The following is a 27,925-nucleotide window of genomic DNA, read 5'->3' on the forward strand; positions in this document are numbered from 1 at the left end:
GACCACCAGAAATCCAACATAGCAGAACCAATAGTGAAGGAAAGTGGTGTACGGATAACGGTAGAAATGAAGCAACATGGGAAAATGTGTGATGAAATAAGAGAGAAAGGAGCTGAGAGTACCAGACAAAGTCACTCTGCCCTCTCCTGAGGGTTATATAGCCCCGATGCATGCAGTGCCCAGAGCCAAGGGGATGGCAATTGCTACGCCTGTAAAACCTATCACAGTGGAATATTAAGGCAAGGCTCAAAGGTGGCCCTGATCTCTAATGCAGTTGTATACAACAGGAAAATTCATCTTTGTACAGTAGAATTTATCATGTGAAAGGGAAATATATATTTGAGATGATGTATAATTTAAGGAAAAAGTAAGGAAAAAGAAACCGTGCATTATTTAAAATAAATATTCTAGAACATGGTAAAGTGGGCTCTGCTGGACACCATTACTCACAGCAGAAAGGCAGCAATTGATGATTTCGACTCAAAACTTGTGTTTTTTTTCCTTATTCTCTTTCATAAAAACAAATGATTCTCCCCTCCCCCAGCGAAAGAAAATGTTTTCAAGTTAAAAAAAAATAAGAATAAAAAAAATGAGTAACTATAAAAAGAGAGCGAGAGAAGTTGCCAGGTTCTGGGAATAAAAATGGGGGAAAAAAATCTTTCAGAGCCCTCCTCCATCTAGAAAGGATGAAAAAAAAGGTGTCAGAGGCTGCAATATATTTCTTCAGCCAGTTCATTAAATTAATTCGTAAGCAGTGGCTCTGAAATTATACCCGATGAAAAATGGTCTCAAAATTTAAATGGTACAAACTCATCTTATTAGAGGCAAAACATTAAAAAACAAACGCATCTCTTCCCCCCCTCCCTCCCCGCCATCGCAGCTTTAATTTCTCTTGGTGGGGGGAATGAAAGGCGTTTGATGGATGGCTCTTACCTTATTCATAAGCGAGGATAAAAGAGATGAATTTGCCGAGACTGTGTGGCCATTTGATTCATTACTGGAACACACAAACCAACAGGGTTTAGTTAAGATGTGCACAGAGACTGTGAGCACTGAGATCAATCCTTCTCCCTTCAAGCTGCCTCACTCCTCACCTGCTGCATCCAGAGGAAGAGAATGATGCCCGCCCTCCCTTGGGCAGGCCAAACTCTTCCTCACGATAGTCAAGATGGAGACACAGAGGTTCCAAGTTTACCGAATTGCTCTTTCACCTATTAAACAACCCAGACCTCCTCCCCCAGTACCCACACCATCACTTTTTTTTTATCAGCTAACTCACAGCCCACCATATTTTCACTCCTTCATTCTGATAGGACATCCACAGATGTGCTGCAGAACCAGGGGGGCTGCTGACCAAGGACTCATACTGCCAGAGGCACAGCCTCTCTGCAGCAGCAGAGCAAGTAAGGCCCCACACCTTACAGCCACAGCTGCACATGCAGAAAGGCAACCCTAGCATCTAATGAGAAACCAGGAGTAGCTGCAGCTGACTGCAATTGCTTGGGTCCTTATTTGAGGCTTGCTTAAATACAGTAGGGGAAGGAGCACATCAAGGGTCAAAGTGGAGCAGGCTTGGTTATCCCCAGTATCAATTCCACTGCAGTTTTAGAATCACAGAATCATTAAGGTTGGAAAAGACCAGTGGGGTCACCAAGTCCAACAGTGAACCCATCCGCACCAAGCCCACTAACCCTGTCCTTCAGTGCCACATCTCCAGCGTTCCTGAACACCTCCAGGGACAGTGACTGCCACTTCCCTGGGAGCCCTGTGCCAACACAGGACAATCCCCAAGCTCTCCTATTCTGATGCTTTGGACAAGTGGGACTGAGTCTTTGAGAGGCAAAACCCACAGCTGTGGGTTAGCACAGCTCACCAGCTGTTCTGTGTATCCAGCTGGGACGGTCCTCCTTGCAGATCCGATTTGCTGCCCTTCTGCACTGGCGCAGAAGTTCCTGCAATGGGTGGTGCAGGAGCAGCCTTCAGCCCACTGGCATGCAGATCTCAGTGAGTAAAAGAAGGGCTCTGTCAGTGATCCATTCTTCTGAGAGGAGCACAGGAGGTGAAGCTCTTGTCATAGAGTGCTCATGAACCCCAAGAACCAGGTGGGGAACACACACCTGAGGGGCAGCACAGAGAGCCTCCCTGCCCCCAGGTTGGGTGTCTAACTCAGTGCTGAGCAGCTTGACCACTGCAAAGCGTCGTGTCCTCTTGGGTTACAGGTACAGCAAATCCTCAGAGCTTGGTGCTTATGGACAGTAGGACAGAACCTGCCATGCTGCCTCTGCATGCCACTCACCCGTGGTCCTTGACGCTCAGGTCCAAGCTGTGCTCCTGCAAGGACTCCTGCCCGGCGGCAGAGGATGATCCCATGGCCTCCGCTGGCTCCTGCTTCACCTGGACCGGGTTGAACCGCCCGGGAGCTGCTGCTTGTCCATTCCCTGCTCGAGAGAGACACCGAGATTGAAGGGAAAAATGGAAGTGGAAGAAGTAGGCCTGAGATGGGCAGCAAATAAAGAAGTTAGATCACTATCAGAACTGCACAAATGGAAAAAGCACAGAAAAAAGAGTGGGGGGAGGGAAGTGCCGGGGTTGCTGGTCAGCGTTTATTGCCGAGCTGACATGATAGGTTCTGACGTCCACTCCAGTGTGGAAATTCTTCAAGTGATAATTATTGCAAAATTATGTCAAAGTTGTCCAGGCTATGGGCCCTTTAAAGGAGAAGGGCGGAAGGAGTGTGGGGGAGACCTGATTCTCTGCACAAACTGTCATAACTAATTTGCGGGGCTGCCTCTTAAGCGTTTATTAAAGACTCCGTTAATGCTGAGGCAATGTGGCAGCTTTCGACTGCTGGCCAGGCCCCGGCCCCGGCCCCAGTCCCAGCGTTGCCGTAGCGACGGCCGGGCGCCATCGTGCCTCCCAGCAGGAGCAGCTGCCCGGCGGGCGAGCGGGGCGACAGCCACTGGGCACGGCCCGACCCAGAGCTGGGGGACCTGGGGGGGGGGCACAGTGCCGTGCCTGTGGCATGGAAATGCGGAGTAAGAGAAAGGAGGAAGAACTGGAGAACAAATGAAAGGGAAAAAAATTAAGGAGAAGAGCAAAGAAAAAAGGAGGGAAAAAAAGTTGCTGACAGGAACATGTCTGCGGAGCTTTCTTCCACAATCCCCAAGTGACTGAAATATTAATTTGCCCTCCGGCAGTACAGCTGACGGCGAGCTGCTTCCCAGCCAGCAAGTGGCATTTTATTAAAAAATAAAGGAAAATAGTTCCCTCAATGACCTTTCTCTGCTTTAGGAAACAGTTTTTCAAATAATAATTTCAAAAGCAGGGCGCAGATCCCCTCCCCTTTCCGCAGGGCCTCGTCCTGTGCTCAGCAGCGGTGCTGACAGGGCCGTGACCAGCTCGGGCCCAGGGGGCAGCGCCATGCTGGGTGCCAACAGGCGGACCCCATTGAACCCATACTGCTGATCGTGGTCAGCAGGAGGCCACTGGGGGCACCTGGTGCTATGCTGGGAGCCCCCCAGCCTCCTAGGCCTAGAGGGCAGCAGGCCCCATTTGCTTGGCCATGCAGACAGCCAGGCTCCATGGGAAACCATGCCAAGATTGCCTTTGAGGGTTCCCTTCCTCCTCCAAGGGTTAGCTGCCATTCAAGGGTTATCTGGACACAACAAAATTTCTTCTCCCAGTGCTGCTCCTTTACTACTCCCTTCCCACTCCCAGGGGGCCCCTCATTCACTCCTCTCCGGATCATCAGGCATGCTTGTTCCTCCCACGGCTAGGGCAACTGATGATGGCAACTCACCTGCTTCAAGTGCCACAGAGGGCTTGAGTGCAGCCGCCGCCAGCCTGGCCATCATTGGGGAGATTAACCCCTTGCTGGCAGAGATCCTTTCCATTATGGATGCCACTGGAGCTGGAGAAGAAGTAGCCGAAGGCTCACCAGATCCTGAGACGGCCTGGGATGAGGAATCTGTGGGAGCAGATGACGTTGGATTGGCGCCAGAAGAACCAGCAGTCATCAGGTTAGCGGAGCTGGCAGGAAGCGGTGTGGAGACCCGGCTGGGGATGATGGGGAAGAAGGATCCAGCCGCTCCAGGAAGCGCTGAGTTGGAGAGTGCCAGAGCCAAGGGTATATTGCTGGGAAGAGCCTGGGAGAGCAGGCCGGAGATCTTGGTGGCTGGTGTCATGCTGTTGGCAGGCTTGCTGACCTGTGAGGAAGCAAGCTCAGCAGCAGAGGAGGGTGCAGCTGGGACTATGAGAGAAACGGAAGACTGCTGACTGGTGGGGGAGGCACTCAGGCTGGAGTTCTTTGAGCTCATTGCAGAGAAGTCAATAAGGTCGTCATTACTGGACTCCTCTTGCTCATTATCCTTGGGTCCCAGGAGAGATGCAGGCAGGCCCAGCACTCCTGAGCTGCGGATGTGCCGGCGCTCGTGCTTGCGTTTATGGGAGGTCATCTGGCTGGTGGAGGTAAAGGTGAATCCACAGCCTGCCCTTATGCAGTGAAAGTGGTTGGTGGCCTTGCTGTAGACACAGCCCTCATACTTGCATTCCTCATACTTGTAGAACTTCTTGAAGCCATCCTTGGCGTAGGCATCATCTTTGATGTGGTAGCTCTTGTGCTTCTCAATGTCACACTTATTCTTGAAGGTGAAGGTGCACCCAGGTCGCCTGCAAGGGCATCGAGGAGGAGAGAGTGGTTGGCCATGTGGGCCAGGAGCACAGTGCAACTGCTGTCACATGCCACCCTCTGGGACAAGGACTACAGCCAGTATGAGGCAGTGGCCCTGGCTACGGAGGGGCTGAAGAGTTTTATGTAAGTTAACCTGCAACACCAAGTCAAGCAAAAAAATGCTGCTGTGTGAGACAGCTTGGCAGCCATCCCCACTCTGAGGAACAGCCAGGATAACGTGGGGATGCAGCCACCACTGCAAGTGCCAACCGAAACAGCAGCTAAAGAGAACTAAGGTACCAGCTATGTTTTTCCACTCTTCCCGAGAACATGAGAAATCAATAGAAGAGCATTTGTGCACAGAAGGCAGAGTCTGGCTCTGAAAGAGATGAGCTGGCTGGAGAGAAATCTAGCATGAAAGTGCCATTAGCAGTGTATTAGTGTCCCCCTGAGTTGAACTCTGGCATGAATTGAGCACTGTGATCTCCTTCCCAAATGATTCCTGGATGTGTTTTCTTTCTTTCCTCAGATCACCACAGACAAGCCACCTGTGTTCTGTGCTAAGATCCTGGCAATCACATCTGCCCTGGAGCATGAGCCCTCTCAAGAGCAGCACTGAGAAGGCCACACCAGGGAAGACTGAGTCCCCGTGTATGCTCCTGAATTCCCGACTTGGCAGAAGGAGGCAAACATCCGCTGCCTCCATCTCAGAGGCAGGATCCCTGCCCTTCCCTGCCATCTCACCTGCAGTGAAAATGAGTGGTTTTCTGCCCGTAGAACTGGCATTCCACAGTGCCACAGTCCTCCGTGGCCCGGAACCGCTGAAACCCGTCGTTGATGAGCTGTGTGTTCTTCTTGTGGAAATTCTCATGGGTCATCACGTCAGAGGTGCTCGTATAGACCTTGTTACAGCCCACCTACCCCAGGCAAAACAGGCAGTCGTCAGAAAAGTGTTTTAACATCCCACCATGATCTTATTAACATCAGCAATAATAAACAGATGAGCAGCACACGTACATTTAACAGTTCCATTTGGGCATTTCTCCTAGGAGCATTAAGTCATCACTTTAATTCCCAATCTAAAGACTGAAACATCGTCATGAACAAAAACAGAACTCCCAGTGTATGAAACAGAAAAAAAGCAGAGGATGCACAGGGATAGAAGCTCAGCTACAGATAACCGTGCCTGTTTGGGGAGAAAGTAAGCAGGGCTCCCACTCTTCAGAAGACTGACAGATACCATTACTTCTTGTCATCTTGGAACAACATGGAATGGAGTAGGACTTGCATCTATTAGAAGAACTTGAAATCGCCTGGGAATGAATTATTTTCCTCCTTCCTTTCTGGGAAAAAGGCAGAGTGGTGCAACACGAGGCCAATCTTTTGAGCTTGCAGCACAAGGGTTTCATTGGAGCAAAGCACAAACCCTGTGTTCAGCTGATCTTAGCAAACCGGTGGCTGCTTTTCCCTGCTGCCTGTTCAAGACTACTGCCTCTACAATTTTAAACTCGGGCAGCAAATGGGAATGGTGTGACGAGGACGGAATGCTGAAAACCTGCCTTCTGCTGGGTAAAGCGGGCAACTTTGCCATATTGAGTAAAAAAACACTGGAATCTGAAAACGTCCTCAGCCCTGCTGAGGGAGGATTTTTTTTTTTCCCTTTTCTCCTCCAGCACAACGTGTGCCAATGCCTGCACCATCTCAGAAGTGAAGAGAACGAAAACACCACCTCTCAGTTCAGCCCAGGTTGATTCAAACAGGCAATAACAAAACCCATGACAAATACCCAGGAAAAAAAGGATCTCCAGCTATTTCCAATATAAAAGAGCCTCTCTCTCTCTCTGCACTGACACCTTGAAAAAAGACAGACCCTGCACGGCATTAAAAAAAAGAATTAAACAAAAACCTCCTTAGGAATAATTTGCAATGCAGCTCTTGGTGCTAAAGCCTAAAAAAATGTCAGTTTATATAAACAACTAACTGAATTTTATCCACACCAATTATGGACATAAAGAAAAAAAAAAACCCACGAGATGGATAGCACAAATCCTGCCATTTAAGCAGTATTTTCTTTAATTGAGGGTTTATGTTCAGACACCTTTCCTGTAAGGCACTGCTTACATGGGCATTGTTTCACTGGAAGGCAGTGGGCACGGCGTGGAATTACCCATATATAGTTGTGTAAAAGAGGGTCTCTATTCAAACTCAGAGTGACTTAAAGCTGTGAAACGTTCCTTGTACTCTAGAAAATTAAACAAGTCTCATCCTGGTCAATTGAAGAGAGTGAGCGATGAATATTATGGAAGAATAACAGAAAGTGTCCTCAAGAGAAAGTCACACGAAGTTCCCCATTTATCAAAAGCCTGTAAGCACGTGCTTCTACCAGCCCCTATTCAGGACAGTACTTGAGTGCATGCCTAACGTTTAAGTATGTGCTTAAGCCCCATTGACTTCAGAAAGCTTACCTGACTTCAAGTCAAACATATGCTTAAGTCTAGCAAAGCATTTAAGCATGTGATTAAGGCCTTGTGACTTTAACTGTCTTAAACTGCTGGGATTGCGCAGGAAGGGAAACATGGGTCACAAAAGCTTTCACCAAGGGCTGCTTGATCATTCTGTTTTTGGAACTACAGCACATGATTTAGGCCACGACTTCAAGGAAACAAGCAGGGGACAAACCCTCTAATCCGAGGCACAATCAGAGAAAGACCTGAATAATTTGGTGTGTCCACGTCTGAAAAACAGCAGAGGGGTCGCGGCCACACCTGGGCAGCAGCCCCAGCTCTGGGAACACCTCTGTTGGCTCCTGAATCAAAGCTCCCAGCTGACAGTACAGACATGTGAACTCCAGTTCCATTGGCAGAGGAGATGGGGAACCAGGAGCGTTAAGTCTAGATACGTGACATAAAAATCTAATTCCTTTAGAAACTGATGATGGAGGAAATGAACCCAGTGTTAAAGGGCAGATGTTCCATAGGAAAGCCTCATTTCAGGGGAGTGCCAGATCAGTTTGGTAGAGGCAGCACAGTAGTGCCAAGAGAGGTCCCTGAATCTCAGAGAAGAGACTGTCTTAAACCAGTGAAGTCCAAGACAACTTTGAGCACTGCTATGCCTCACTGCGTGCATGAGGCTTCCACACCCAGGGAGCACTTTGCCCTGCCCAGCACTCAGCAGGGAGGCCAAGGAACAGTCCCTTTGGAGAAGGGCCTGGATCAGAAGCAAACAGGAGCTCAGAGCAGTTAAGTTAGGGCTCCTTGCTCTCTGGGCAAAGATGGGCTGGGCTGTTCAGCTGATGTGAAGATGCCCCTCAGTCCACCTCAGCATGGACATGGCTCCACTCATCTCGTACACTACCACCCAGTCCCCGGTCCGGCTGTTACCTGCATGCAGTGGTAGTGTGTGCTTTTCCCATTCAGGTGGCAGCCGTGATAGTACACACTGCAGTCATCCAAGGGGCTGAAGCGCATGAAGCCGTGCTGGAGGGAATTATCACGTTTCTTGTGCATGTTGTAATGCCGAATCACATCCTGTTTACTAGTGAATCTCTGGAGAGATACAGAGACAGACAGAGTGAGACACACGTGAAGGGAGTGGGTGAGTAATCCTGGGAGCAGGGTTTGTTGTTGTTGTTAATAAACTTCTGGTACCAGGAGTCTGAAGCTCAGCAGCAGTCATCCCAAGAGAGCCAAATTAGAGACCAACTGCGTGTCCATATTTTCTCAATAAAGGGAAAGTGTATGCACATGAAAACCTTTAAGCAGCATAAACTCGACACTGGGGTGATGTCCAGAATATGCTCCCTGCAGCTTTAAGACCGCAATTCTTCTAACATAATTTTAGCTGCTACTATCTCGAGGACTGCTATAGTTAGAAAGCAAGCCAGCAAACTACACAGCCTGCAAGAGAGCAATCCAAGCTCCCAGATCCCTCACTGCACTGGTTAGTGAGACACTGGCTGCCACATTCATGTCAGACTAGAAACTGGGGAAAACACCTTTTACAGCATCTTCCTGGTGTCGGCTGTCTGCCACCCCTACAAGGTGGGATGGCCGTTTTAGGAGAATGAGGACATGGAATTTTCTTCCAGTGACAGATGTGCTGCTAGCAGAGCTCAGAGCCAGATCTGGATGACCAGAAGATCCCTTCCATCCTCTACCTGCCTGAAGTAATGAGGGGATACCCCACTCTCAGAGCAGGATAAGTGCCTTTAAAATGAAGCTTTTCATTTCTATTTCCCACAGACATCAATATTTAACAGAGAAGGTGGGAAAGTAAATCTGATTTTTTAAAAGAAATCAATATCCATTTATTTTGAGGAGTAATTGAAAAGCCCTGCATTCTAATGTTTAACAACTTTTCTAGTCTCCCTCACAGGAAACAAATGATTATCGCTTCCACTCTTTCCTTCTATAATATCAATCCTGATCAATCTCGCTGGTATTGGCATGGGAATAGATGGATACAGATTTCAACAGGAATCCCTTGGAGGCCGGAGGTATGATTTCCCTGGGTGTACATACAGGATTGCTATTGCCAATCATCGTTAATTTGTGCCCACTTATTACAGAGCGTTACTTATTATAAAATATATCTCAGCCATAAAATAATTTGCATTTTAAAAAGCAGCCTAAATCCTTATTCCCTGCGAGACCAGACAGCTCCTTTGCAAGCAGCTCCCAGACTCTTTAGGAAATAATCATGAGACCAATCACAATAATAGGTTTTTCTGTCTTTCCATTCTTTATGTTTCTCTCTTCCTGGTGCACAGATATCCGTGTCACAGCTGGGACAGGCTCATCTCAATTACCATGTGCTGGGCTAGGAGGACCACTGTGTGCATCCCAGAAAAAACCCTCCTCTGATCAATAGAAACCCACAGGCAAGCTCAGCAGAGCCAGATCAGCTTCTCGTGCTGTGGTCAGGCTCACTCCTATGAGACCAGAAGGTCTCCCGGGTAGGGCAGAAGTTGTGTCTGATGCACAGCAGAGGCGAACTCTGGGATTCCCTCTTACACACTCTCAGTCTGACCACAGAAATGGCAGAGTCAAGCTCACAGACCTGGGAAGAGGGTAAACACTCGGCACGTGATGTGGCTGGCTTTGACGTCGCTGCCCTGGCAGATCTCCCAGCAATTACGGCATCGGACATGCTCCTGCCCCCAGCTCTCCCCACAGATGCCAGCCTGCTGCTGGTCTTATTGGGTGTTTTGTTGCTGCTACTGCTGCTGCAGCCTCACTTGGGCAGCAGGAGGGGAAGAGCCAGGCTAACAGAACAGCATGCCCTGCTTCCAGCCACAATTTGTAACAAGGTAGAATTTATCCTCCTGCTTTCACTGGTGTAAATCTGGAGTAGTTCCCACTGGCTTGAGCTGATTAATACTCCAGCAAATTCAAAACGTTTCTTGCCCTCTTTTCAGAGCAGAATGATGACACATGCTCATGCACATGGGAGGACAGCACAGAGGACATCCACCTTCCCTAGGCAGGACCCTTCCTACCCGGTGGCTGTGCCACAATGCCCCTTCCTTTACCTGGTAGTTGCACTCTGGGTCAAGGCAGTGGTAATGTTCTCGGTACTGGTATGCACAGTGTATGTGTCCACAGTGCTGGCTGCCAGAAAACCTGTGAGCACAAGGGGACAAGAGAAAGGAACAGGGAATGAAACAGTGTCCTGAGAGCAGTGTCTGTGAGCAACAAACAGAGCGAGTCCCACTCCTGCCTTCATCCCACATAGCCAGGGCATTCAATCCCACCTGCTTTATCACCTGTGAGAACAGTGACCCCTCCCACCTTCCTTTTCTTATTTGTCTCTATTTAAACAGGTGTTTCCTGAGAAAGATCCTTCCGGGCTTTTACCTCCCGAATCTGCATATGTTTTTCTTTGAAATTCACCTCTATTACCTCAAAGTTGCTTACTTGTGGAAAAGTAAGAAAGGAATTAAGTATCACACAATTCTGGAATTCTCATTAGTGAGTTTGGATAGCTCAGCAGTGAGTTTCAGAAACCTCCCACACCATGAGGAAACAAATGAACATTGGTCATACACGTCTACCAGGATCTCAGAAAGCTCAGAAATTCATTAGTGCAAGTTATGTCTCCGTTTGGTGTCACACTGCAGAGGAGGCTGCAACCTGCAGAGCAGAGGGGAAGCCTGGAAGGCAATGCAACATCGTGGCAAGATTATATGGGAACTTTGAGAGTGATGGAGAGAGCAATGGAAGACAAGGAGAGATGGGTCAGCAGGAGCTGAGTGAAGCGCTGCAGGCAGCCACCTCTACCCTGTGTGCAGATTCTTCCCATGCACTGCTGATGGTTATTTTCCATGTGGATTCAGTATCTGCTCACAACAAAACAGCTCAAGGCAAAGCCATAGGATTTTCAGCCTGCCCTTTAGAGCAGTTAGGAGTAGGGCACCCACTCCATGCTGCCTTCCATGCAGCAAATCTGTACAATTCCTGACATCCAGGGTGAGAAAAAAGGCAGCGAGGCCACATGGGAGCTGCAGACAAATGGACAGTGCTCTGAGTGTGCTGACAGAAAGATCAGTGATTGGCAAAGGGGGATGCTGCGGTGCCAGGCTGATCCGTGCAGAGATCTCTGGTGCGTATTCCTGGGGAACCTGGAGGAGCTGAAGAGCTTGAAAGGGAAAAGCAGGGAGGGAAGGGGACTCAGAGGGGAAACATTCAGAGATAAAGTGCCATCTGCTCAAAGGTTCCTCCCGTCACTTCATGCTAAACGCACCAGGAGCGCGGATGATAAAGGGCATCAGAAAGAAACAAGGAAGGGCAACAGGGAAAGAGGAGAAAAGGAGGACTGACGCTGCCCTGGGGCAGCGGAGGAAGAGGCAAGAGCAGGAGAGATGGTGGAGCACCAATATGCGTGGTAACGTTAAGCTGCAGGACAGGAAGAGGAGCTGGGATGGAGAGCAGTACTAAATAAGGCATTTCTGGAGCGCAGTGAGGAAGAGGAGGTCAACTGCGGAGACAGCGGGGCCTCCTGGAGACGGAGAGGGGATTTAATTGACAGAAAAGGTAGACGTTGCTAAAAAATTCAATTACTTTTTTTTCCTCGGCATTCACAAAGGGAGACAGGGACAGATGCCAGGAGCAGACATGCCCTTCCCTGGGGAAGGAGAAGAAATACTGCAGGAAATCGGGATCACGTCAGAACAGGTGATTGAGAAACTGGAACAAACCCCGGCAGTGGAGAAGAAACAACCCACGAGGCAAACAGCAACGCTGGCTGCGCAAACAGAGGGCACGAAGCAGTGCTGAGGGAACTGGTCCTGCTGGTCTGGGGCTTGTGGGAAGGCCAAGGAGCTGCGGGATGGCACGGGGAGAGCAAAGGGCTGTGCAGGGCTGGGGAGATGGCGTGTGCGGGCCAGAGGGACACCTGGGAAAGGGCAGAGCCCAGGCAGAGCTCTCCAAAGGAGCACTGAGGGTGAGGATGCAAAGGCAGAGGAGATGCCAGCTGCAGCAGAAGGGCCGGACACCAAACAACTCCGCAGGCAGCCGAGCACGCCGGGTGCTGGGGGAAGGATGGAGGCAGCACACACAGCTCGGAGGGGACGGGCTGCTCCTTCAGCCTGCAGGGCGAGGCTCCTAAAGGGTTATCTTTATCCTGTGTTTCTTCTGACACTTGAAACAGTTCAAAGCTATTAATTTTTAAAGCGCAGCAGCTGTTTAGCTTTTTCATAACAGGAAAGCTCACCCGGCACACACTCACTTACACGCATACGCGCGCGCCCATCTCCACGCACACGCTCCGAGCTGCATCAACACCCCGATTCATTTACATGACCGCCCGCACCATTTCCATGCACACACAGGTGTGAGCACACACACACACCTGCCTGCAAACTCAGGCCATTTCATCACGCCGATGTGCAAATCCAAACTCCTATGCTGTGCGTACAGGCACGGATTGCTTTCACTGTACACCTCCCTCCCCTTCCCTCACTTTAATCTCTGCGCCTTTTCTTTTTTTTGGCCAAAGAACCACTCTTGATCTGACAAGAGTTAGAAAGAGAACCCAGGATAAATAAATAATAATAGAAATAATAACTAAAGGAGTCAGCACGCTTAGTGAGTGCTTACAGACTCATTACCCCGTAACGATGATGTGAAAGAAGGAAGAAAAAAACCCACCCCAATTACAAGGGGGGGAGGAAACCCACACAGAAATAAATATTTAAGCAAGTGCTGCCAGAAGCACCATCTGCTGAGGCACTAATAATAATAATAATAATTTTTTTTCTGTGGTCTTTTTTTTTTTTTTTAATTATAAATAGAGAGAAAAACAAAAAATAAAATAAAACCCAACCCACCCCAAACTAGCTAAGTAAGAGGTTTTGTTTTGTTGTGTGAGAGAATGGATTATCCCTGGGCAGCTTTTGGCAGTGGCTTTGGCAAACTCATTAAGCTAATTATGCAACGCAGACATACAGTGTCGTGTCTCTCTCTTTCTCCCCCCCCCCCCCCCTCATTTTAAGGCTTAGAACTGTTTTTAAAATTGTGTGTAAATGGAAGGGATGTGGCTGGGCTGCCAGCGGGCGGCTTGCGGAGCTCTCTGAGCAGGATGTGGTGTCCCTGAGCTGTCTCAGCAGCCTGCTCGGTTACCTGCCCAGGGGAAGGGGCTCGCCGAGCACTCCGAGGAGTGGATGCGGTGTGGGGTTCGAGCAGGGCTGTGTGAGAGGGGAGCTGGGGACACAGGGAGAGCATCGCCTCTGAGCGAATCCGAGCCGTCTCAGCAATAAAGGGGCGCCGCTCCTTCTGCGCCGTGCAGCCACGGGCCCAAAGCCCTCTTTCCTTCCTGTGCCCTCCCAGGAGGCGGTGAGCTGCTGTGTGCACCAGAGGAGCTGCATGCGAGTGGCCTCCTGCCCCCCTTCTCCTACAGAAGGCATGCGGGCAAAAGGGCTCCAGGGGCATCGCTTGCTTCCACCCTCCTGCCCTGCCCATGTGCCAAACCCTCCCTGCAGCTCCCCAGCAGCTGGCTCCCCTGGGGAGCCCCCGCAGACTCAGGCAAGATGGGGAAGCACAGTGCACATTCCCCTCCCCTCCTGTTCCCCATGTGCCAGTGGGAACAAATCCTTCAGTTGTATCTGTGGAGAGAAGTGCTTGCTGGTGTGGCTCTGTACACAAGGGGCTCTCACAGTGAGCTCCCTGACAGCACCAAGGGAGGATTCAGGGGCTGGGAGCAGAGGCTGCTGAGCTCCAAAGCAGGCAGGTGTTCTGCAATAATCTCCTCTGTCCCTCTGGCTCTGATGGCATTACTGTGTGCCACCACTGCAGCCTGGGCTCCGTCTCAGCACTGCTCATTCCTGCTTGGCCAGAGCTCAGCTGAGGTGCCCCAGCCTGCACACAGCCAGGGAGGGTTCTCAAATAACAGAGCTGCAGAATAGTCCCCACCGGTGCTCAGCCTTGCCCAAACTCAATTCCCTCGTGGATTCCTCCCAGCCTTGGCTCTTAGGGCGAGATGTCCTTCTGCCTCCAGTGGGCACGGACACAGCGGGGGAAGAGGCTGGAGCTGGCACAGCACCGGGCACAGAGTGACAGCTGAGACACGGCGCTCCCATTTACATCACAGGCTTCTGCAGTGAAACATTTTTCCACTATTTGTCACAAGTCTAGCAGCTCTGGGGAGCCGAGCACACTCTTGGCACGCCTGTACACCTCTCACAGCTACTGCTATCCCAAGCAGGGGAACAGAGCGAGCGCAGATGCCAGAGGGAAATGGAAGTGCCAACGGCAGGTTTTGAACACTTGGGCCAGATGGACAAACCTCATCCCTCCCAGCCCCACTCCACCCTCTTTCTCCCAGCCATCTCTCCAAGAAAGAAGACAGTTTTGCCTACCTGGCAATATACTTCTGGTAAATATTTACATCTTCGCTGACGGTCGGTTTGTCAGTAGGTAATCCATTCCTAGGGAGAAAGAGAGGACAGAGCTGGTCAGCAGCAGGGACAGGCACGGCTCCTCGCTTCTGCACAGCACCACACACCAGGAGGGAGATGACCACACACCATTTGCAAACCAGGGATGGCCACATGAAGACAAAGGCCTCCCCAAAGCACCTTGCAACACTGCCCATATTTACACAGATGGGGCAGCAGAGGCATTTATTTTAATCACTGAAAACCAACCGAACACCCATGCCACACGAGCTTGGGTTACTTGGCACCAGTTGGAAACAGATAAAAATTACATCCTTGCTGAGTTCTGCAAGAGGAAAAAGAGCTCCACGGGCAGGCTAAGCCCACCTGAGACACACTGGCCCATCAGCATAATCGTGGTTTCAACGAGGACACCTTTGCCCAGGGTTCACTCAAAGCAGGTAGATGAGTTCCTAGCACTGAACGGTAGAGAGTTTCAACCTGTGGTATACGTGGATATGTGTAATTCCTGCCAGGTTACTGGGTCTCAGTGGGAACTGAATGGGAAGCCAGGTCCCAGAGAGCAGTTAGCACAACCAGCAGGTTGCCTTCTTTAACCACAGAAGCCTGTCTCTAGCAAGCAGCCTGGAGAAGGACCAGAGGTACTTCTGAGCTCCATGTGAGATGAGGAGATCGGGGACAGCCACGCTGAAGACTCAGCTGCCCTCCACTCCTCCTGCAGCCCAATCACCATACCCCAGCCAAGGAAGTCTTGTGGCAAGAGGAGGGTCACCACGATCACCAAGGTGCTGACACCCCATCTGCACGCAGCAGGAAGTGAGCGTGAGACAGGAAATCAAACTGGGATCTCCGGGCAGACGGAGGCTCACAGCCTCCATGCACCACTCTGCAGTGGCCACCGTGCAGCTGAATGCTCAGGAGACTGCAGGCACAGAGCCCCTGGCCACGTCACCCATCACAACAAGGCACGGTGCCTACAGGAATATTTACAGCCGTGTTTTTTTGTAATAGCAGTCCCTGCCTGCCATCTGGAGCACGTACCAGGTTCTTCTTGCGCGGGGGGCTAGATAATAATCTTTTACCCTTTCTTGACCCTAACCACAGAGTTCCCACATCTGTCTGCAAGCAGCTGGGGCATGGCTGCCTCACACAAAGGCAGGATCACCAGCTCTGCCCTCCAGTTGGGAAACGTGGCACTGATAAATCAGTGGCATGTAAAATCAGAAGTTTTTTTAGGCAGTTTGACTCTTTTTCAGGAGATTTTCATGACAGAAAGACCCCTATCAGCCCTGGCACTCTCACTGCCCCACGGCATTTAAACACAGTCATCCCTGGTCCACGCACCATGCAGCTGTGTCTGTGCCCCTTGGGTATGTGTGCACCTTTTCAACAGCTACCACCTTGGGAAGCCAAACTACACAGTAATCCAAAGTTTGGCAAGGCCGTTGGCTATCTCCATTCAGTCAGTGGCATCACTGCAGAGACTGCTAGCAATGTGTAAGAGGTCATTAGTGGTATTTGGGCTAATGAGTTTGCCCAGTCTGCAGGGTAACTGAATCACATCCATTTGTGCCAGGAACAAGCACACTGAGAAGACACAGGCCCAGTCCCATAAAAGTATGTGTATGCCTAATTCCTATAAAATCAATGGGAATTAGGCACGAAATGTTTGGGACGTTCTAGGACATACAAAGGCTCCCTCTCTATCACTCAGCAGAGTTTTGCCACTGAGTTAAATGGAAGCCAGAATCGGTTTCTCAGAGCATGGCTGACTGCCTGGGGCACTGGAGGAAGAGGGAAGGAAGCAGTTATGATCTTGACCTCAGAGCGCTGACAGCACCACGTCCCCTTATCTCTCCTTTCAGCATTCGAGCCCAGGAGCTAGCAGGCTCTGGATTCATGGCTGGGACTGCTGAGGGCAGGCCACATCCTCAGCACAAGTAACACAAAGAGAGATGGACAGCGTGACAGAGGAGCAGGCACAGAGAGCAAAGAGAAACATCTCATTAATAGTGCAGTATTTACGTATTTATCAGCACACGGACTAAGATTTGCTACTGACCCACGCGCCCCCTAACACAAAGCTAAGAACAGTGGGAGGACACTTACTTCACTGTAGAGACTGTTCCAGTTGTGATGGAGTCTGTCTTGGAGAAAGTTGACTTCAGGTACTCGGGAGTGTTGAATGGCAAGGAGACGGCTTGCTCGGGCCCAGCCATGGGAGCGCTGCTGGGGGTGCTGGCGAGAGGAGTAGGGGCCAGGCTGGGTGTTGGAGCTTTCACCTGAGTGAGTTTCTGAATGTTCCTCACATCGTACTTGGAAGGCCGGCCCACCTTGCCTGTCTTGAAGGCGATGGCTCCTCCCATGTCTGGGCTGCCTTCCCCAGGCTTGAAAAGGTGCAAGTACTTGACGTTTTCTAGGTCATACTTGGAGGCCTTCTTGTAAGTGTTGCCGTTCTGTGGCCTGATGCTCTCACCCGTCTTCAGCTTCTGAATGAAGAAGTCGTATTTGGAGGCCCGTGACATCAGGCCCTGCATCTGGGAACTGCTGGGCGAGGGCAGCGGCAGGATGGTGGCTTTGGTCTCCGTCAGCATGGAGGCATCTGGACCTGGGAGCCGAATGGGCTGTGCCAGCACCGAGGAAGCTTCTTTGCCCAGCTTGGAGCCCAGCTCCTCAGATTTGGCCAAGTGCATGGGCCAGGAGAGCTGCTCTCCAGCCTTGAGCTTGCGGATGTACTCCTCGTACTTGGAGAATCGAGCTCGCTTGCTCATGGCATCCTCGCCAGGGAGAGAGGCTGCAGCCGCGGTGGCCTCTGAGGTAGCAGCGTTCAGCTTGTCGAAGCTGATCTTGCGGGCCAGCTCATCCCGCATGTTCTGGTCATCGTAGCCAAACATGCCCAGGAATTCATTCATGGTGGTGGCGGCGTAATCTCGCAGCGACGAAGCTTCCCCTGCAGAGAACCAGAGGGAGAGAGTCATGCAAGGGGCTGATTTTTCTTCTCCTCCCGTACCAGCACTGGTAGCGAGGAGGGGGAGCAAGAGGAGAGGGGAGCATGATCTACTGACGTTTGGCTCACTTGTTAGGTTTTACGACTCTTAAATTAATTTGTTTAAAAAAAAAAAGTAATTAATACTGGGGTAAAATAAAAAGAGTTCATCAATGCCAGGAAAATCAATTTCCTAAATGTTCTAGCCGATGGCTTTTCAGTACATTAAACAAAGTTTCATAAATGTCTCTGCACTCTCGCCTTGGCCTAATATGAAGAAAAAGTAATTTTACTGGAAGTGAGACCAATGCCAATATGCTGAGGTTTATGCGGTTCTGTCCTTGTGAGTGTGTGTGTGTGCACGGACGGACCATGGAGGACAGGCTGCAGTGCTGGTGACCGTAAGGGTGCAGAGGAAGAGGGCAGAGTGGGGCGGTGCTGAGCGGGGAAGGGAGGCAGAAGAGGTGGGCATGAACGAAGGTAGGGCTGCATGCCTGAGCAGCTGTGGGAAGGAGAGGGGGGAAGGAGTGGAGAAGGCAAGACAAAGACAGGATGGTTCCTGTGGTCGCTGCAGTCCTTCCCTCCCCTGGCTGTTCTCTTCAGCCAGCTTTCTTCCAAGGACTGGGGAGTTCCTCCTCGCTACACGCCAAGGGACAGCAGCTCAGTGAGGGCAGTGGAAACCTACTGGCTGCATCCTGAGCAGCCAAGAACGGCTAGCAGTACAAGGAAAGGGGAAAGCCTGCGCAGGTGCCAAATGGATGCAGCACTCTCTCCATCAGCGTTTGGGCTGAAGACAGATGAGCTCCCCATGTGGGCTTGAGAGAGAGGAGGTCTGTTCCCTGCAGGGAGTGGGAAGGAGGGGCTGCTCTGCCTTGGGGGCACCAGGAGACTGGGCAAAAACTCTTCCTGGGTTCTCTCCCTGCCCTCTTCCCCTTCCTGGGCCACCAGGAGGGAAAGAACACACATCTGGAGGTCACCCAATATCAGTATAAAGAGGAAATACAGATTGTTCTGACGCGGCAGCTTGGACTCATTTGGGCTTCAGTCTGACACAGCGTTTCTCCTCCTCCTCCTCCTCCTCTCTCTCTTGCTTTCTCCTGCAGAGTAAAGATTTACTGTGTGCAGCAGTCCTTCAGACCTCCCCCATCATCCTTTCCACTCGCTCACATGAGCTCTGGGGTAGGCAGGCTACCACAGGAGCACCAGCAGGGGCACTGGCAGCAGGTGGAGGGTCTGGGCACGTTGTGCAAAGCTCAGACCCAGACAGTACAGCCTTGGAAAAGAAGGCATCGAGTCACAAAAGTTGTTAACAGCCCCAAAGCATGAAAAGAGACCTATGAACTGGGGAGCTGATTGCCTGTAATGCCACGCGCCTGGGCATGCATTTACACAAGCACTTCTGCATGCACAAGTGCCAGTCAATGAGCAATCTCACAATTTAGCAGCCATCAGCTTGCACAAATCTGCTTCTACAGGACTATGAGAGGAGGAAGAGACTGCCTCAAACAGGCACTAAAATGTGCATGTCTGCGAGGGTCACATTCCTGTGTCAATACTGCTTGACACAGCTGAGTTCACAGAGCAGAACTGCTGCTGCACCAGTTCCCTGGGTACGTGAGAAAGGCCGCATGCAGAACATGGCTGCAGCCTGCAAGCAGCACGATGCAGGCACTCTGCCCAGTGCTGGGGGTTGCTTCAGCCCCACATCACCCTCCAGTTCTGGGCAGTTAGAACAAGCATCTTGCACGGGATTTTGGGATGCCCAATTTCAGAACAGGCAGCCTGACAGGTACAGAATAGGCAACAGTGCCCCTGCAGGTGGGGGCTTCAGCTGTAGCTTTTGGTCCTTGCACAGCCTCATGGGTCACAATTAACGTTAAGGGGTGTTAAACAAAGAATCAGCCCCACAGAGCCCAGTAACAAGCCTTGTACCCATGTGGCCAGATTGGTGCAAAATTCAGATGCACAACCCAAGACCATTGGGAAGGGTGAGCTTTCAGATCTTTGTATGAGTTTTGCAAAGTCTGAGCATGAGCTCAGGTTTCAGCACCCTGGATCTAATCCCCAGAACATCCTGCATTGTCTGTCTCCCTTGCTCAGGTTTGGTTCTGGATGACTGCAATACCTCCCCCGATGAACGGCTTTGGGAGCGTTGCTGTCATTTCTCATCCACGTTTGAGATGGAACCTTGGCCAGCTCCTACTGCCCAGAGAGCACACCTCCACTCACCCACCAACACCCCCCTATAGCCCTGACAACCTCCATGTTTTTGTAGCTAGGCAGAAGGCTGGGGGGGCTCTTCTGCTGGAGGCAGACAGGCCGAGACCCTTCCAACCCACTCCTGTTACTGAGCAGACAGAAAGCTCTCCCATGCCCTGTGCAGGCAGAAGTGAAGCAGAAGGACAGCGGTTGAGAAACAAATCCCCGTGCAAAGTGCACAGCCCTCCCCCTGCATCGCATTTTTCTCTCCCCTTCTGTGTGATAACAAAAGGGCTCCCTCTCCCCTCGCTGCCGCTCTCCATTTGTGGGCATTGCCAAAGAGCAGAGATCTGCGAGTCTCAGAGCAGCTATCGTATCACAAAGGATCCGGAGCTAGCAAAAAAGGGGCTAAAAATAGCCTGCAGCAGCACACTATATATGGAAGGAAAAGCAAAACAGCCCAAATGGAGAGCAAGGTCTGGATCCTGGGGGATGGGGCATCCCAGCCAGGGCTCTGTCCTTTATCCTGCTCAGGAGGGGGACGTGGAAATCTGGGGGCGATAGGATAACGCAAGAGAAACTGGCAGTTGGCATGCACATTCTTCCAAGTGGGGTCTCCCCAGGAAATGTGGAAGAGAAATATTCCCTTTGAAAGGAATATTTTGAAGGCTAGTATTCCCTTTCTGAGAGACACAGCCCACAGGCTAAGAAAAGAAAACTCTGCAATCTCGCACACAGGAAAGCTCCTGGTGACCGCTTTAGACCAGCGTGTAAGTAATGGGCAGAGGGAAGAACATGGGACTGTGCAGGAAGATCTCCCCAGTACCCTGTGGAAAGGGATCCCGGTCAGAGCCTGTACCAGGAGTGTAAATGCTATATATAAATGTGTGTAGGGAGCGTGGGTCAGTCAGGGTGCAGGAGAGGGTGCGTGAATGAATGAGGAAACGCAGTGCGTGGGCAGGTCAGAGGCTGACACACATCTCTCGCCGGCCGCCAGCTCTGCGGCTCCTGGAGGGAGGCACACAGTGTGAGGCTCAGCACCGACTCCTCGGTCCGTGCATGCTCCACATGGGCATCAGCTGTCTTGTTTCAAAGCACGAGGACCGAAGAGCGTGGAGCAAGCCTCTGCAAACTCCTGCACGGTGCCCAGCAAGCCCCACTGCGTGACTCTGGATGGGGACACGGGAGGCAGGAATACTCTGTCCCCTCCAGCACAAGAGATCCTTCACACTGTGCTTTCCAGGGAATCACTGCCATCAACATTTACACTGGGCTTCCAGAAGCACACAGTCAAGACCTGGCAGCACGTCCTTTGCACATCAAACACCGAGTGGCTCTATATGTGAGCCCCACGTGCCATTACCTGCCCCCTGTCCCCCCCCCAGTGACGGCTTACAGATCTTTGTGCAATCCTCTGACAGCACAGCCCAAGAAAGGCACATCACTGACAACTCCTACCTGACAGAAAGCCTCAGTTCCTTCTCATTTTCCACAGGTTGGCAATGTATTTTGACATTCTAGGTTCCCCTCCTCTTAGTTTTCATGGCAAATAAAAGCTGCAAATGTGGGCTAAAGGGAATTAAAACAAACTGAAAACTGAGTCCAGGCACAATCACCTTGTGTCTGGGAACGACAAGGGCTTTCCTATCAAAGGAAACTGAAGGTCACACTTTTCCTCATTGATCTTGCAATGTTTGTTAATTACTCTGTCACTGATGTGGCGAAGGATAATTAAACAGCTCTGTTTATATCTTATATGCATAATTATGTGCGCTGCCACTGAACTCGTGAAGACTAGAGAATGTGCCTCTCCAGAAGGGGAACGGACAGACGGAGATGAGTTTAGGCTGCATTATTAACAGGAGGAGGAAAACACAGGCACACACAAAAGGAGGAAAGTTTGATGGATTCACAAAGTGCTGAGATCAGGGGAGGGGTGCACACAGGTGGAGCAGATTAGGGGGGGATCTTTCAATTACGGATCCAACCCAGCCGAGTGACAAATCAGGGGGAGGGAGCTGCTGCCCTAATAGAGAGAATTCAATCTGTCCAAAGCTTCTATCGAGGCTTAGCGCTAACATGGCCCCGAAAAATCAATCTGGGGGCCCGCGTATCAGAAAATGAACAAGAAACTCAGCTGGGGCTTTCCCCAGTAGCTGCGGCTGAACACAGATTTTGAATGAGGTAAAGGAATAAGATACAAACTATCTGAAAATAGGAAATGCATATGCAGGCTGGGAGAAGACTGCAATGGCCCCTAAATCAGTGCGCAGTACAGAGGTGGGGGCTGCACAGTTTTGGGAAGAGCAGCTCTGCTGGGCAGGAGATGGAGCTGCTGTGTGTTACCCCTAATGAGGCAGGAGTGCCAGGGCAGCCCTTGCGGAGGGGCCAATGCTGGGTGGCAGCAGCCACTGGGGAAGAGGGAAAGCAGTGACGGAGCATGGCTGGGTGAGGGGCTGGGTGTCTGTTCGAGGTTTCTGTTTGACACAGCCCTCGGGTCCCATGGTCAGCTCTCAGCTCAGAGGGTATCGCCGCTGGGTAAGGTACAACTGGTGGGCACGAGCATGCTTACACGCTCTATGTGAGAACAAACCTAGGGAAGATCTACTCTATCATGGGATCTGTGGTCTGGGAAGAGACCCAGACACATCCACCCCACTCAGGGAGGGTACTGTGGAGCAGAGCCAAAATGGTCACACTCCCAAGAGCAGCCAGGCAGGCCTCTGATAGGGGACTTGGGGTCTCCAGCCCTCTCCTGCGCAGACACAGCCAGCAGAAGCTTGGCCTTTCCCTTGAAACAAGTGGCCAAGTCACTGCCCCGTGTAGGGACGGGCAGCAGGGCCTTACCTGAGGTGGTTCCCAGCTTGGAGGCCGCCTCGCTGGAGGCCCGGTAGGCGTCATCCTTGGAGGCTGCCCCGTCGGAATCCCTGTCGTCCAGGAAGGTGCCATCCTGCGAGCCCCGCAGCGCGTCTGCCTCGTCCCCGTTGTCCTCCTCGTCGCTGCAGCCCTTGGGCTGCACCATGTAGACCCCTTCAGGCGGCACCTCCGCACCCTCGGCGCCCCGACATTCCTTGCCCTCGGCCCGCCCCAGCAAAGGCTCCTCGTACTCCCCGTTCACCCACTTCTCGATCACCTCCCTCCTCTTGTCCTCCTCGATCTTCTGCACGTGGCTGAGTCCGTCTGAAAACTCAGTTCCTGGCTCCTTGGTCCCGGGCTGAGGCAGGTCCTTGTTGCTGCTCTCCCGCTGCGGCCCTTTGTCCGCACGCGCCTGCTCGGCTCCCCCGTGGTCGAAGACAACCTGGCGGCTCAGCTTGGCACAGATTGCATTTAGCTTCAGGCCGCCTTTGCGCTTGGCAGCCATTGTGGGTTTTCCTGAGGTTGCGTCAGTGCATATAGTTCTTTCAGCTGGAAGGAGAGAGGGGAAAGAAGCGAGGAAGGGCATTAGAGGGATCAGAAATGGCCGCTCCCAGCCCACAGGCCTTCACACAGGCCGCAGCTGTCCCAGGAAGGATGGGATGGACTCTTCCCAAGCTCTGAGGCTCAGGCTGCAGAGTTGGCGCTCCCAACCTCTGTCCCCAACAGAGGGCCTCAATGGAGGCTGGAGCTGGTGCTGAGATTGGGCTTGCCTCAGAAAGCCCCAACACCTCAGGCGGGTGAATGCAGTACAGACTGGCCTGCTGGAAGCCTTGCTGCTCCATCCTTCATCCTGCAGCACCACCTGCCCACAGCCCCATCCCCAGAATGACACAGCTCCAAGCACGTGCAACGGCTTCCCATGGAACGGGTGGTGAGGAGCTCACTTTGTGGCCTTTACTTACAGGCTCAGTGGGGAACCAATAAGGGGCATGGAGAACCAGTACAGAGAGCAGAGAACCAGTAAGGAGTAGGGAGAACCCATCTGGGTGATGGGAGCACTGTGCTGAGCTCGGCTGGGTGTGAAGCAGCTGAATGGGAGCAAACCGCCTGGGGTGGCATCAGCTGATCAGCCCCTGTGACTGCCTGCTCTGCTCTCACACACACAGGAAATTCTGCTCTCACACTTCCCAGCACAATCAGCTAATTAGTGGAGGTTTGTTATTTTAATGTAGTTTATTCATATGTGACAGCTAGTAAAGGAGGGGCGAGAGAAAGTGGGGGGGGAGAAAGGAAGAAGGTGAGGTCTTAACTTCAAGGTCATGGAGAAGCTTGAACTGAACGGTCCCTATCATGGAGTCACTCACATAATTGCACCGCACCAACAATTAACAAGATTCAATCTCAAGAAAAAAAAAAAAAAAAAAAACAACAACAGCAAAAAAAAGAAAGAAAAAAGCCACAACAAAAACCTGACTCTAAAGCAGCTGCGTTGTCTCATCTCTCTTTTTATTTACGGTCCCTGTGAGAGGCACTCAGTGAGCAGGGCGATGGGTCCCAAGGCAGAGCCCTGCCCGCAGTGTCAGCAGGGGCTGCCGGGTCCCTGCACGCTGCGACAGGGAGGTGCTGCTCCACAGAAGCACGCTGAGATTAATCAGACCCCCTACGATGCACCCAGAAGCCATCGTGACAGCCCCTAATCCCGTAACATGACAGCCCAATACAAACACACTGAAACTTTAGACCTGCTGTCCAAGAGCCAGAGAGTGGCTGCTTAGCGTAAACTCCTGACAGCTTCAGACACGCTTCCCCGTCACGGGCTGCAGGAATACCCCCCTGACGAATCTATCAGCCTCCCACGCAAAGTGAGGCAAAATGCTTTCCTGCGCTCCCAAATGCACCCCCCCCCTCTGAAACCGGCTGCCCCAACTGCATCCCTGCCCCTGCAGGAGCAAGAGCTGCTCCCAGCCATGTGCCTGCAACAGCAGCAGGTGCGAGCCATGCACGCGTGGCTTACAGCATCCCATCTCCCCCAGGCACCCCCCGCACACCTCCCCACGTGTCTCCCTTTCACACATCCCCCCCTGCACACAGCCTCGTGCCTACAGATGGGCGCTCGCAATGCTGCCGAAGTCTGTGTGTTGGCACCTTCCCTTCCCATCACATTCCCACTCTATTTAGGGCAGAAAGTGCCGGCCGCTCCCGTGCGCAGTGGTACCGCTCTGGGACTGTGGGGAGGCTGCTGTGAGCTCCAGCTGGAGCCCGGCCAGGACCCTGACGGCTCACTGTGTGCACTCGGCGGGGGGCCAGCAGCACGGTGGGGCAGGTGGCCGGGGCCAGGGCAGCCAATGACCCCGGTGCTTCCCCGTGCTGGCCATCGGGACACCCAGCGGGATGGGTGCGGGGAGGGAGGCACGCAGGAACCCACTGCCCTCACCCTGCAGCCACGGCAGGTCTCCTTATGCTGGGCTGGAGGTGAGCAGCCAAGTGAACGCACCAGACAGCAAATGAATATATAAATATTTATCCAAAGGAAGAGGGGAGCAGACGTTCCCGAGGCTGCACTTGCTGCGTACGCAGCAGCTCCAGGGAGCCTGCAACTTGTCTTCTAGTCCTGGCCCCGTGGCTCACACACCCCAGTCCTGTCCTTCTGCCCCCCAGCTCCTGCCCTTCCCTCCTGCACCTCTCCTGTCCCCTCTCCTGTGCTTGACTGCTTATTTTTAGCACGGCGTGGCTCTTCTTTTACAATCCGAGCATCTTTCTGTGAAGTCTAAGTTAAAAATAAAGCAAGTTTAGAAAACTTACCTCTCCCATGATCCACAAAGCCAACCCTCCCAGAGGCCATCTCTCCATCCCACCTGTGCCTGTGCCTGAGGGAATCAGCTCCCCAATCCTCCTGCCAACTTTGCTGCCAGCTCTCAGCAAGCCAGCCCATCCCTTTATCTCCCCATCCCCAATTTCCTCGTCTCTGGGGCAGCAGGGACATTGGCAGTATCTGCATTTCTCCTTTAGGCCGACAACTTCCAACAGAGAAGGGAAACCCGGCTGGCAGAGAACCACTGAGAACGGCACTGGGGCTGAGAATAGCACTGGGAAAGCAGAGCATCATTGCACGGCCAGGTAGGGGTGCAGCAGGAGGGCCCCGGATCCAGGAGTCCCTGCCCCACTCCCCTCCCCACAACCCTCCAGGTCACCCCATGTCCACACAGTGCTGTTTAAAGATTCCCCGCTAAGTAAACATCCCCCTTCATTTTCTTCTTCCAAATAGAAATGTTTTGATTTTGCATCAATCCGAGGAAGCCATTTATAACCTGAGCCTGTCACGGGGACTTTTCATCTCTGCCCAGGACGAACTCTCCCACATGCTCTATTTACACTGAGTGCTTCCTCTGAAAACAATGCCACCGGCAGCACGCCTGGCGCCCCCTCCCCACGCCCTGCCACCAGACACCGGCCGCCCCACACCATCCCTGGGACATGGCTCCCTTCAAGGAGGAGCACAAGGCCCAGCAGCGCTTTGGGTTGGGGACAAAGAACCCCGGTGTGGAAGAGAGGGGTGCCGAGCCCGGGGGTGGGGACCCCCTGCAATGGGGCAGGGCAGGAGGGCTGAGGGCTGTGCCATGGGATGGGGCACAGGGTGGGGAGGGCCAGCACAGCGGCACTTCAGAGGGCTGGGCGCCTCGAACAGATGGAGCTTTCATATTCTTATTGAAGAGTTTTCAGCCCAGCTGAGCAGCTCCGTTCAGGAGGGAGGTCCCAGCGCCAGCTTTCCAGGAGCTGCAAGCTCTCATTCGATTAATTATTAACAGTATTATTTGGGGCGGGGAGGGGGAGGGAAGAAGGGCCCACACGCTGCACGGGCCTTTTCTTTTTTTAACCACTGTGGTGCGAGTCCAGCATGGCAGCAGAAAGCTGCAGCCGTGCCCCAGCCATGCCCAGAGCAGCGGATGGCAGCCGGGCACAGCCCCTGCAGGTACATCTCCCCTGGCACCGGGGCCCTGCGCCAGCCCAGGCAGCCCCAGCCCAGCCACGGTGTGCGAGTGGAGGCAGTGTGTGTGCTTTCCCCTCTCTGGTTTATCAATAAAACATTTTATTGCTTTTAGCCCAGGAAATGACCTTGGATTAGTGGATGCTGCCTCTTCTGCCTGGCCTTGGGGACTTCAGCGAGGCTCTTTAGCAGCCCTGCGTCCTGCCCGCATGTCGGCATGCAGTGAGGGGAAGCCCTGGGTGCACACGGAGGAGCAGCACGGCGCAGTGAGCAGTCCTGCCTTCCCCACCGCACTGCGCCGCGCTGCCCATCCAGCAAGGGGCAAAGGGAAGTCCTCGAGCTGCAGCACAGTCCCCAGAGCCTGCAGGGTGCTGCAGCCACAAGCCAGCCTCTCTGCCCACGTCCCCTCCCAGTGTCCCAAGCACACAGTTCTGCCCCAGGTCACCTTGTGCCCCACGCAGAGCCAAACCCCCTGGCATCACGCAGCCTTCAGCCCACGTGAGCCTGGCCTCCGCCACCCCCACGCCCGCTCCCTGCAGCCACGTCCGCCTCAAGAGTGAGCCCTAAAGTGTTAACGGCGATTGGTGAAATGGCACAGCAGATTGCTACAATAAATAATTTACTGATATTTATAAATATTCAAATCAGCAGGCTTCAGAAATTGAAAGGGGGGGGCTGAGACGACGGCGAGGGGAGCGCACACGCGCGTGCGTGCGTGTGTGTGTGTGTGTGGAGGGAGGGGGGGCCAGCATTAATTCCCGGGCTCTCCAAATTCATTTGAGGACTGTTTCTCATTTCAAACAAATATTAAATCTTTTGGTGTCAGGCCTCCAAAATAAAGCACTGAGCGGAATGTTGGGCACCTGCAGCTCCGTCCCCTCGGGTGGCTGCCAGCAGTGGTGAGGAACCACGCTACTGCCCCAGCACCATGCCAGCCCTCATCCAGGGCAGAAACTGCCACCGCTGCCACCAATAAGCCGCAGGGCTTCTGGCTTTCACTCCTTGCTCTGCAAGAAGTTCAGTTTCAGGGGTTGAAGCAGGAGGTTCAAGGCCAGGAGCCCCAGCACAGTGTCACTGCCAGCCCCCAGCTTTCTGTGCAGAGGAGGAGGAGTGAGAACGAAGAGCCACACAGCTGAATCTCACCCCTTTCACTGAGGTACGTGGTTAGCTGGCATGGTGGGGATGGGTTGGGGTCAAACTTCATCATCTTAGAGCTCTGTTCCAACCTGAACAACGCTATGATTCTACGACTAACTGGAGTTCTGGGCCCACGCAGAGCCTCCTGCATGCCCAGCGCCCCGCTGAGCCCCGGGACGGCAGCAGGAGGCGATCCTGTGT

General features: G+C 52.4%; 1 protein-coding gene across 1 annotated transcript in view; it reads right to left on the minus strand.

Annotated features, from left to right (window-relative positions):
- CASZ1 (castor zinc finger 1) overlaps positions 1–25,786 on the minus strand; it is a 47,854-nt gene extending 22,068 nt beyond the window's left edge. Inside the window, 10 exon segments of the mRNA XM_046903262.1 lie at positions 934–997; positions 2,297–2,438; positions 3,800–4,668; positions 5,414–5,586; positions 8,050–8,214; positions 10,200–10,290; positions 14,523–14,591; positions 16,671–17,511; positions 22,594–23,151; positions 25,405–25,786. Of these exon segments, the coding sequence (XP_046759218.1) occupies positions 934–997; positions 2,297–2,438; positions 3,800–4,668; positions 5,414–5,586; positions 8,050–8,214; positions 10,200–10,290; positions 14,523–14,591; positions 16,671–17,511; positions 22,594–23,151; positions 25,405–25,708 (3,276 nt within the window). The 5' untranslated portion in view covers positions 25,709–25,786.
- Positions 25,787–27,925: the final 2,139 nt, after the last annotated feature.

The sequence above is a fragment of the Gallus gallus genome, chromosome 21 (assembly GCF_016699485.2).
Source record: "Gallus gallus isolate bGalGal1 chromosome 21, bGalGal1.mat.broiler.GRCg7b, whole genome shotgun sequence".
NCBI lineage: Eukaryota > Metazoa > Chordata > Aves > Galliformes > Phasianidae > Gallus > Gallus gallus.